This window comes from Budorcas taxicolor, chromosome 8 (genome assembly GCF_023091745.1).
Source record: "Budorcas taxicolor isolate Tak-1 chromosome 8, Takin1.1, whole genome shotgun sequence".
NCBI classification, from domain to species: Eukaryota; Metazoa; Chordata; class Mammalia; order Artiodactyla; family Bovidae; genus Budorcas; species Budorcas taxicolor.
In genome coordinates, this window is record NC_068917.1 from 103,259,641 (window position 1) to 103,271,951 (window position 12,311).

At 41.0% G+C, this 12,311-nt stretch overlaps 1 protein-coding gene across 1 annotated transcript in view; it reads right to left on the minus strand.

The window, feature by feature from the left end:
• Positions 1 to 12,311, minus strand: part of SVEP1 (sushi, von Willebrand factor type A, EGF and pentraxin domain containing 1) — a 205,027-nt gene that overhangs the window by 6,267 nt on the left and 186,449 nt on the right. The window contains exons 45-47 of the mRNA XM_052644513.1: positions 8,150 to 8,320; positions 6,852 to 6,947; positions 4,995 to 5,090 (exon numbers count right to left, since the gene is read on the minus strand). Of these exons, the coding sequence (XP_052500473.1) occupies positions 4,995 to 5,090; positions 6,852 to 6,947; positions 8,150 to 8,320 (363 nt within the window). The remainder of the gene's footprint in view (positions 1 to 4,994; positions 5,091 to 6,851; positions 6,948 to 8,149; positions 8,321 to 12,311) is intronic.

Sequence of the window (12,311 nt, forward strand, 5' to 3'; positions counted from 1 at the left end):
TCTTTGGTGAGCGATAAAGAAATGTCACTTCTTTATCACTCATTCATAAAATATTGGGAAAACATCGGCAATGCAGGCACTTGATAAGCACTGAGAAAGGAAAAGAATGAAAACACCAGTCTTTGCCCTTGGCGAGCTTTCTTGACAAGCAAGCCAACAAAATGCACATATTTGCAATATAACAAAGAGGAAATTATGAAATGAAGCAGGGTCAAGAAGAGCGAAAATAAAACTCAATAATCTACAACTGAGTCTCCATTGCTGCTTGCTAATATTAAAAAATCACTCCTTTTCAAGAGCATAATGATTTAGCAGTAACTGACTGTACCAATAATTTTTTTTTAATTATTATTTTTCACTTCTCCATGTAACAGCGTAACACCTTCCTCCTTCCTTGTAACATGGGTGATACCAACGTTCCATTTTGGGCACCTTCTCATGCCACCTTCTGCACAGATTTCTTTTCTTTCCCTCCACAAAAGTTTTCCAGTGATGACTAATATCTATCTTCAGTGTAGTGTATCTTCTGGGAAGAGACATCATCCAGTTGCCTGTCAGCTCTCTCCCTTGTATGTTCCAAACTCAGTGTGTTTTTGTGCATGCGTGCATGCATGCTCAGTCATGTTCAACTCTTTGTGACCTCATGGACTGTAGTCTGCCAGGCTCCTCTCTGTCCCTGGAACTTTTCAGGTAAGAATAATGGAATGGGTTGCCAGTTCCTCTTTCACAGAATTTATTTTCTTAACTCCTTATCTGTACCTTCAACCTCAACTGTCCTTAGTGTTAAGTATGTTAGTCGCTCAGTCGTGCCCGACTCTTTGCGACCCCATGAACCGCAGCCCTCCAGGCTCCTCTGTCCATGAGATTTTCCAGGAAAGGATACTGGAGTGGGTTGCCATTAACTTTTTATCTGTATCTTCAAACTCAGCCCGCACTTAATTAACTCCTTATCTGTACCTTCAGGGCTCTTCCTTTTGGGTTCTCTGTCTCAGTAAATGGCACCATCTTCCACTCAGAAGCCTAAACTGGAAATACCAACCTTGACTCTCCTTAGACCTTTATTTCCACAATAAATCTATAGCCAGGCAGTGCTGATTCATCTATCTTCTCTCAAATATATCCTTTTTGGTCACCATTTCTCTAGACGTCATTGAATGTGAAAGTGTTAGTCACTCAGTCATGTCCTACTCTTTAGGGCCCTGTGGATTGTAGCCCGCCAGGCTCCTGTCTATGGGATTCTCCAGGCAAGAAGACTGGAGTGGGCTGCCCATCCCTTCTTCAGAGGATCTTCCCGACCCAGGAATCAGACCCAGGTTTCCTGCACTGCAGGTAGATTCTTTACCTCTTGCCAATTCGGGCTGGGATAAGTCTCTAACAAGTCTATTTTTAAGTCTTGCTTTCTGCCCTTTTCTGTACTGTTCCCAAAATAATTTTTCTAAAAGAAAATCTAATCATATGATTTTCCTGCTTAATTCCCTTTAACAGCTTCTGTGGCTTAGAAGGCATCATTAAGTATGCACGGCACTTCCTAATCTGGCTCTGCCCAGCCTTATACTTCACTTCCGGTCATACCCCTCCACCGCCTCTATGGCTTCTGCTCTGGCTCTAGTTAGCTGATCAAGTTTGTGTTACACGTCTATGCCTTTGTCTGGAATGAGCTCCACCTGGGGACTCCTCTTGCTCTTCCTTTGATTCTACGCTTATGAAGCCTTTTCTGAACATCTACTGGACTTTCCTGGTGGCTCAGACCATAAAGTGCCTGTCTGCAATGCGGGATGACCCAGGTTCAATCCCTGGGCCGACGACTGAGCGACCTCACTTTACATTTGGGTGGTTTACTCATTTTACCATTGATCATGTAGAGAGTTCAATGAGCCTCCAGTCACATATTTATAGGCCATTCTGCTATAGGCCATTCTACATCCCTTCTTCTTTTCTAGGCTGGATTCTGGAGAGCAAGAGCTCCTGTTTTATACCCTTTTGTATGTTTAATACCTAATGGATATAAGTGGGATCTTTGCTGAGGTAGCTGCAGCAAAATTGAATAACATAAAGACCATATGGCTCATGTCAGTAAGGTGCTTAATGTCAGGGAGCTAAGGAACTAAAAGAAATACAAATAAGTCAGATCAATTGAGCTTTAAACGGCATGTGTGTGTGCGTTTAGTCCCTCAGTCATGTCTGACTCTGTGTGACCCTATAGACTTTAGCCCGCTGGGCTCTGTCCATAGGGTTTTCCTGGCAAGAATATTGGAGTAGGTTGCCATTTCCTCCTCCAGCGGATCTACCTGATTCAGGGATCGAACCTGCATCTCCTGCATTGCAGGTGGATTCTTTACTGTTGAGTGACCAAGGAAGATCCTTAAATGGCATGGTTCTAGCTAACTGTGTAATATCTAGAGATGGAATGTTAGAAAACAGATTTTCATGGTAGAGAGCAAGTTTAGGGATAACAGGAAACTTGGGCAGGGCTTTGGAGGTGAGTTTGAATAGGCAGTAGCCATGTCTGCAGGGGACAAGATGTGATTGGCAGGAAGGGAAGTAAGTGCATCAGGTGTGCTGGTTCCAGTCCACGCAGCGCCTCAGGAAGCAGAATCTGGGCTGGATGTGGAGACAACAAGCAACCATCTCAGGTTCTTAAACAGGGCAAAGATATCCCCAGAGCTGTGTGTAATGGTGTTATTTTGGAAATAGAAATGTGAAGGTTAAGTAGTAGACTCTGGCAGTGATCCAAAGGAAAGGTCTTCTACTAGTTGGTGACAGTGGAGAGAGAGTAGGATGCAAGAGATATGGAGTGGGAAGGAACAGAAAGGAGTGCTGATACTGGCAGATGAAGGGGGAGGGCGACTTGAGAGTGTCTCCGTCTGGAAGCGTGCTGCCAACACCTACAGAGATAAGATGCCTGGGAAAGGGCAAAGCTGGTTTGCAGGTAGGTTCAATTTTGTATGCATGAGAAATATAGATAAATATCAAGGTTGGGGCTCCCCTGCTGGCTCAGTGATAAAGAATCCACCTGCCAATGCAGGAGACATGGGTTCCACCCCTGATGCGGGAAGATCCCACGTGCCTAGGGGCAGCTAAGTCCGTGTGCCACAACTACTGAGCCATGCTTCAGAGCCTGGGAGCTGCAACTACTGAAGCCCAAGTGGACCACTAGAGCCTGTGGTCTGCAACAAGAGAAGCCACTTCACTGAGAAGCTGGAGCAGCACCACTAGAGCAGCCCCCGCTTGCGGCAACTAGAGGAAGGCCCGCACAGTGACAAAGACCCAGCATAGCAAAATAATAAACACACACACATACAAAAAAAAAAATCAAAGTTGATTTGTGATGAAGAAATACCAAACGTTACTTTAAGACTTTCAAATACCTCTTGCTCTAGCCCTACTTTTTCTATTATTTTTATTTCATTTTGTTTTTCCCAATTTTTCTTGAGGTATTTCAAATTGGTTCCTCTCCTCTATAACCAACAGAGTCATAACCAATGTAAGGCATTAAAGGAATCTAAAAGTTGTCTGTGTTTTCCATAAAAAGTTTAAATAATGAGTGAGAACATGGGATGGCGATATCAGATTTTAAGGGGTGTTACAGGCCGCAATTCATGGGGTTGCAAAGAGTTGGACACGACTGAGCAACTGAACTGAACAGGCTTCTTTGAGACTTTAGTGAAAGTTATGAGCTCACTTATACAGCAAGAAACATACATATCAAACTTTTAATATAAGAGTGAAATGTCATGGGTTCCTATAGCACCCAAAGCTCATCTATGGTACTCTAAAATCAACAAGGTTTACAACAGAGCACTAGTGATAATACAGTCAGGAGTCAACCACTGTACCATTTCATTTGAAGTCTGCCTTTTCTCTGATAAAAATAAAAATGGAGAAATGCAAAAAAAAAAAAAAAAAGAGTTTCAAATAAAAGCTTCAAATTTAGCCTCCAGTATTACATTTTTCCTTTCCTACACTCATGGATGGCTTACTTTCAGCTTTATGTGGGGTGGCTGCCCATCTGATTTAGGGTTTTTGCAACTTTGACTCCCATTTCCCTGATTTGCTTCTTAATAGCCCCTCTCATCCTCCCAAACCTCCCAGTTTGGAGGCTAAATTATATAGTCACTTGAGCCTTAGAGTTCGTGACAAGCTCTGGTGTCAGTTGGCCTGCTCTGTTTTACAATTAACCTCACTAGGAAGTGGTATAATTATTATTTACAAGAGGAATAGTAAGGGTTAGAGTTAACGCAAAATAAATACAGTGAGTTCTATGCCTTTAACAGTTGCCTGACAATTAGGACATTGAAAAGGTAAAAAAAACCTATCATTTTAGACTGTGGGATAATTTAGACAATTACTGAAAAACCTGTCATATGCGGGCACTATGCTAGCTACTGAGAATATAAGGATCACAAATATCCCTGCCCACCAGTGGCATATAATCTAGTGAGGGCAGGGAAAGATCAAAATCAAGCAGTTAGATAGCAAAGTATAGCGGATAGGCAGGTATTTGAGCATGGGTAGCTATGAGGACATGTCTATCACCAATTAAATCAACAACAGTTTGTTACTGTCTTCCATGATAAGGAACCATCTCTTGTTGAGTAATTTCACTTTAACTTCAATTGTATTTATTTAGAGCCTCTTCTTTCTAAATAGTTACTGCGAATTTAGTGATTTGGCTTCATAGAGATCTAAATAAATATTCTTCTGAACTTCTGCTTTATGTTTTCTCTTCTGCAACACGGAGCAAATGACATAAAGAAGGCTGACCAATGAGTTAACTCAGATGCTCTTATTTGTCATTCAACCCTGAGAGGTGTCTCTGAGGTAGACATAGGTTGAGCATTGAGACCACCATTCAAGGGACCATCTTGAGGAATTCGTGAGAAACCCTGATACCCTTTTGTTTTACTGCCACCTCTGAATCTGAGTCACACTCATCGGTGTTCTCTAAGGTTTCATGGAGTCCAGGGACCAAGAAAACCAACTATGACGCCTACCTGTATGACAGCGGGACCCTGTCCAGCCAGGTGAGCAGTCACATTGATAAGGGGCCACACAACGACCGCCGTTTAGACACGGAAGAATGCAGATCGCTAGAAAGGAGATCAGAAAGGACTGGATCAAAACCCACACACTCAGACATGATCGAGTGTTCAAAAGATATTTTCCGGGAGGAGTAAAACCTTAGATGACCCACTAGATAACCCTCCCGTATATGCTGTGTTTATTAATCAGTATTATTGGGAAAACACAATCCAGAAAGTCAATCTGGACCCTTAGCCTCGTGTAGCCTCGTGACTCCAATGCCAAATGCACTCTTTCCAAGAGGACACACCGAAATCGATGCCTGCTAAGTGCTTTGCTTTCTCTTCACAAAATAAGCAGAATGTTTTTCATTCATTATCGTTTCAAATTTCCATTACAAATTACATAAAATGCTCTAAGAGGGTTTGGCTGCCTTGAGGTTCTCTTCTTGGCTGTAATTAAATATGAAAATGGCAGTCAGATAAGCTCTTCTGTGGGCTGGTGTGGGCAACACTTTAGTAGCAGCCACCCTTTATTTCCTTGGAGCTGAGGCCTAATGGTGACTGAATCTGGCCTCCCTGACATTCTCCATGGCAATCATTTCTCCTACTAGAAATCACTGAGCTCTGTAAAGAGGTGTTATCTGTTTAAAAGAAGTGAGACTGTTTACTGACTTGGTATTCAAAGCATTGTTCTCAAGACCAAAACATTGACACAGGACTTAGTTGGAAATGCAGAATCTCAGGTCCTGTCTTGGATCTACCAAATCAGAACCTGCACTGACCCTCTCCCAGGTTGTCTGCAAGCACAGGAAAGCCTGGGAGGCCCTGATCTAATGCACTACAGGCACATGTTCAGCGAACTAGGCCAGGCCTGTCATGATCCTTGGCGTTCTAGCAGGTCACATGTGGAAGCCCTAAGTAGGAAGGTAGGACTGGGGAGAAGAAGGAAAAATTCTCTTCTTTCTGAATGACTGTGAGAACACTTGCTTTGGTGAGCTATTAGCAGCCTAAACTGATTTCCACTGTGTATTTTCCTTTCTAGATTAGTTGAAATACTTACACTTTAAAAAGTTTCGGAATTTCTAATAAAATGTCTGGCCTTAGGAAAAACTGAGAAAGACCAATGGCCATCATATTAATGACTCAGTGAGATTAATAGATGCCCAATAATTTTATCCATGTGTAAAAATATTTTTAAAGATTTTGAAACAAAGTATAGTTTAGACATTAAAAAAATTAAAGCCACTTTTTCACATTCTCCTGGAAACTCAAATTTAAATGTATTTTTTCCTGAGGACTGAAATTCTATATTAAAGTATCAAGCATTATATAGCTACTGGAGTACCAATTTATTTTTTTTAATTGGAAAGAGCTACCCTTAATGAATGATGGGCTCCATATCTTACCTGTAAAGTACAATTTTATGCAATGCCATGAATTTATAGTAACTGTAGCAAGAAGCAGCACAGAAGATAAATGGACTTGAGATAAAGGGAGACCAAGGTTGGGAAACTCTTTATTATAAGCTCCTTCCCAAGAAGGTTCCTGGAAATCTGTGCCAGTAGGCAGGTGGAGATGGCCTTAGATGGATCTTGATAACTGTATTTTCAAGGTCTGTAATATTCTAGATCTTCTGCAACTAAATGACATACGTAGATCAGCTCTCAGCCCTTTGTCTGGTCTGTTACGGGATTTAAGCAAGAAAATTCCTGCCACCAGTAAAGCCAGTTCCTAGTAACACCCCTAAGTTGGCAGCTTCCAGGCAAACCATCGGAACTCAAAGTAAAATCTCAGGACACAATTTGTAAGATATAAGGACAGACTCACGCTCTTCACAGAGGCGACCCATCCAGCCATCTGGACAGGAACAAGCATTTGGGCGCTGGCAGATCCCTCCATTCTGACATGGGAATCGACAGACAGCTGGAAAACAAGCAGGATGGGTCATAAGTCTGGGGAATTCAGGAAGGCAAGGCTGGTTGTCAGAAAATAGGATTGATCATTTACATTTCAGAGTATTTCCTTGAATCAAGTCTTAAGGAAGAGAAATGAAACCCAGTTTCAAGATTTGGCTGGCGATGAATGTGAGGGGCTCAGGAGGGACATAAATAAGTTTGGGTAGTTCTGAGATTATAACTATCAAACGTTTTAGTAGTTTGGGGATTCAGGGCAAAAGAGAACAAAGTGGTTTATATAAAAGATTGTCTCCGTTGATCTGGACCAGGGGAAATGCCTTTCTGGGAGATTTGAAAATTCCCTTAAAGGAAGCCTTTGATGGCTAATAGCTCTCTGGTGATGCCAGTGTTCCCCATTCTCTTAAAGAAGTGAAGACGCAAACAAGTAAACAGACACAGAACTCTCACTTGACTTGACTTCTGACTTTAAGTGACACTTGAGCTACTTCTTGAGGAGGTAGCTCCTCAGCACCCCTCTCGAGAGGAGTCTGCATATTTTCTTACAACCTATGAGCTAACAGGCACATGAAAAGATGCTCATTGTCACCAGTTATTAGAAAAATGCAAATCAAAACTATAATGAGGTATCATATTGGTCAGAATGACCATCATCAAAAAGTCTAAAATAATAAATGCTAGAGAGGGTGTGGAGAAAAGGAAACCCTCCTATCTTGCTGGTAGGAATGTAAATAGACACAGCCACAATAGAGAACAATGTGGAAGCTCCTTAAAAGATTTAAAAATTTACTATATTAGTCACGATAGGATCCCATATGGGGCCTCATTCCTTATGGGGCACAGGGGTCTGCTAAGGATGGCTGGTTAGAACTGGTATCTGTACTGAAACACCTGAGTGTTCAGGAGGTTGACCTCATGACCCAGTCATGACATAGCCCTCCTAGCGACTGGAGAACACTCCTAAGATCTGGAGAGAAGACTTGCTTAAGGAGCCATGTACTCAGGAAGGGGCCAGGTACTGGGCCAAAGGTCTATGTGCAAGCTTTCAAAACTCCAACTTGTAAAGTTAAGGAAAGTAACACACATGATAAGAGAAAACTGAAAGCCAAGGAAAGATAAAATAGCATGCCTACTAGTTGTTGGCCATATCAGGCTTCCATATACATTTTCCTACAGCTTCACTAGTAACTAACCATTCAAATATCTCCTTACCTCTGCAGACAGGGGGTGATGTCCAGGTTCCATTCTCTAGACAAACACTCCTCAGGGAACCCTCCAACATGTATCCACTGTAACAGGAGTAGGTGATCATATCCCCATACTGATAATGTACGCCTCGGGCAATTGCATTTTCTACGTGAGTTGGTGGACCACATGAGATTTCTATAGGAAAATAAACAAACAAAAAATAAGCTTTTGATACTAACTCAGCCAGTGGAGAGGAGAGAGCATAGTCTCACTTCTAGGACTTAAAGAAGAAAGATAAAATACACAAAGGTAACCTTTTTAACTACATTAAATCTAAAAGACACCAGAAACTAAAAGCATCACCTGCTGCTCTGTAGAAAAATTAGATGTACAAGATCAAAGGTTTTGCCTTCTGATTAATATGTTGAAGCTGAGGTATTTTGTACTCCAGGCACGAAGTCTTGTCTTCTGATACCTCACCAAAGAGATATAAGAATTTCAATGCAGGATGCTTAGCTTATCAGATAAGAAGAGAAGTGGATGCGGGTTATTTACAGCCTATCACTTTAAAGATCACGATCTGCAGGAATACAGATTCCATCATGGCTGTTTCATCAGTGCCTAGAACAGTGCCTGGGGCAATGGGCTCTCAGTAAGTATTTGAAAAATGAGTAAAGGAATAAATATTGTCTCTAACCTAAAGATAACTCCACTTACACAGCTTGACGGGGTTTATGAAATTCAAGCTTTCACATTAGTTTCCCTCTTTTCAAGACAATAAGCAGTGACCCTCTTCTTTCGGAATATGTAAGACTGAAGGATAATTCTCTCTTTTAAAAGTGCATGCTTTGAATATTTAAATAAAAATGTTTATAGCGAATTTTGCTTTGGGAATTTTATGTGGACATATTAGATAACTAGAATTGTTCTGCAGTGCCTCATACAACAAAGGCTGGGTTGGAGCCCGGATGCTCACCAGTTTCCATTTGGTACAAGGCTAACTTTCAGATGAGTTTTCATGAGCTGGCTTTTAAAAGGCCACTTTCTGGCCATAATACCACTTAAAAACTTGCCAGAGGCCATGATCAAATTTTTGGATTCTTCTAAATTTTCTTTTCCTTCTAAGGTAGTTAAAAACATGAATTCAATCAGTCACATATCAAAGAAACATGTATTCATGCCTTACTGTGTACAAGAAACTAGAAAGCAATAAATGAAGAAAACGCTGTACCTTTGCTCAAACAAATAGGTAAAGACAGACAAAGAAATACAGTCATATAATTTAAAAACAGCTGTCTTAGAGGCCTGGTTACCATACTGCAGAAAATTGAGGTCAGTGTAACTTATTATGCTTAGGGGATTGTCAGTGACAGTGGTCTTTGGACTAGGCTGTTAAACTTGAGTGAATCAGAGGACTATGGCTCCCAGGTTAGAGGAACAGTAGGTAGAGAGACAACAGTGAGCTGCTGATTGCTTTATAGAAGTGGTTATCAGAGCAGAGATTTAAGGCCACCTACGTGGGAATCAGCTTGGATTCTTATTAAAAATGCACACTTCTGGGTTTCTGGCTTATGAATCTGTATCTTACATACTCTCTCCAGGAGATTCTCATGCCCACTGAATTTTAATCACTGATTTGTACTGATAAATAGCAGGATGAGGTGAAAAAGATGAGGAAGGTGGCTAATTCAGTCTCAGGAAGGATATTTGTTCTAAGCCACAGACCTCCTGTCTAATAGAAAATGCAAAAGAGGGACTCGGGATAACAAACAACTGTGGAAACTGTCTCCTCTCCTAGGCAACCCCTGATCTTCTCAAGAATATTGAGGAGTAATTAAGCATGCACTGAAAGGACATTTGTAATAAAGGCATGTCCCTCCTTGCTGTTGCTTCCGGTGCTCTGAGTAGTAAGTCTCTGGGAGCCAAGACCAATGTGAGGATATGCGGGTAGAATCAGGCCACTTGGCTCACTTTAGTTCAGGCTAATGGCTTTAAAGTAGCCTAGACAGTCTGGCTTATACATATTTAGTTCTTCTCACTTAACTGGGGGTAGATTTCATCAGGATTTGGGAACCAAATCCCCAGCTAAAAGTATGATAAACACTTTCTTGGAGTAAAATAAAAACTCCAACGTTGCAGTAGGCTGCTGGTGGAAAATTCAGGGGTTTGGGGTTATTTTACGCTATCAGGAGATAGCAATATCAAAAATATATATCAATTCATTAATTTTTTTAAAACAAACCTATAAGATAGGAATTTCTGGTGCTATTTCCAGATGAGAACTCCAAAATTAAAGAAGTTAGGGCACCAGCATAAGTTGAGGATTAGGACATTTTGAGGATAGAATACAAACCCAGGAGTGTAGGATATTGGGCAGGGAAGATGCACTACATGTGTTAAGATGTATCAAGAGTTCTAAAAAAATGAATGAAATAATGCCATTATTATTAACAATATTCTCAATAAATAATGAAATAATGCCATGAATGAAAGAATGCTATTCACAGCAACTTGCGATTATCATACTAAGTGAAGTAAGTCAGACAAAGACAAATATCATATGATATTGCTTACATACGGAATTTAAAAAAGGGTGTAAATGAACAAAACAGAAACAGACTCACAGACACAGAAAACAATTTTACAGTCATTAAAGGGAAAGGAGTTGTTGTTCACTTGCTAGTTGTGTCTGACTCTTTGCAATCCCACGGACTGTAGCACACCAGGTTTCCCTGTCCTTTACTATCTCCTGGCATTTGCTCAAACTCATGTCCATTGATTGGTGATGCCATCCAACCATCTTATCCTCTGTCACCCCCTTCTCCTCCTGCCTTAAATCTTTCCCATCAGTGTCTTTTCCAATGAGTTGACTCTTTGCATCAGGTGGTCAAAGTATTGAGCTTCATCATCAGTCCTTCCAATGAATATTCAGGACTGATTTCCTTTGGATTGATTGGTTTGATCTCCTTGCTGTCCAAGGGAATCTCAAGAGTCTTATTCAGCACCACACTTGGAAAGCATCAATTCTTTGGCACTCAGCTTTCTTTCTAGTCCAGCTCTCACATCCATACATGACTATTGGAAAAGCTATAGCTTTGACTATATGGACCTTTGTTGACAAAAGGATATCTCTGCTTTCTCATATGCTATCGAGGTCTGTCAAAGCTTTTCTTCCAAGGCGCAAGTGTCTTTTAGTTTCATGGCTGCAGTTATTGTCCTCAGTGATTTTGGAGCCCAAGAAGATAAAATCTGCTCCTTTTTCCATTTTTTTCTCCATTTGCAATGAAGTGATGGGAGCAGATGCCATGATCTTAGTTTTCTGAATGTTGAGTTTTAAGTCAGCTTTTTCAATCTCCTCTTTCACAATGACCAAGAAGCTCTTTAATTGCTCACCTTCTGCTATTAGAGTGGTATCATCTGCATATCTGAGGTTGTTGATAGTTCTCCTGGCAATCATGATTCCAGCTTATGATTCATCCATCCCAACATTTCACATGATGTACTCTGCATATGAATAAGCAGGGTGACAGTATACAGCACTGACGTACTCCTTTTCCTATTCTGAACTAGTTCGTGTTCCATGTCCAGTTCTAACTGTTGCTTCTTGACCTACACACAAGGTTTCTCAGGAGGTAAGTAAGGTGGTGTTCAATAATTCTCATCTTTTTAATAATCTTCCACAGTTTGTTGTGATCCACACAGTCAAAGGCTTTAGTGTCGTCAATGAAGCAGATGTTTTTCTGGAATTCTCTTGCTTTTTGTATGATCCAGCGAAAGTTGGCAATTTGATCTCTGGTTCCTCTGCCTTTTCTAAATCCAGCTTGTACATCTGGAAGTTCTCAGGTTACATACTGTTGAAGCCTAGCTTAAAGGATTTTGAAAATTACCCTGCTAGCATATGAGATGAGTACAACTGTATAGTAGTTTGAATATTCTTGGGCATTGCCTTTCTTTGGGATTGGAATGAAAACTGACCTTTTCCAGTCCTGTGGCCACTGATGGGTTTTCCAAATTGGCTGACATATTGAGTGCAGCACTTTAACAGCATTGTCTTTTAGGATTTTAAACAGCTCAGCTGGAATTTCATTATCTCCACTAGCTTTTTCATAGTAATGCTTCCTAAGGCCCACTTGACTTCACATTCCAGGATGTCTGGCTCTAGGTGAATGACCACACCACTGTGGTT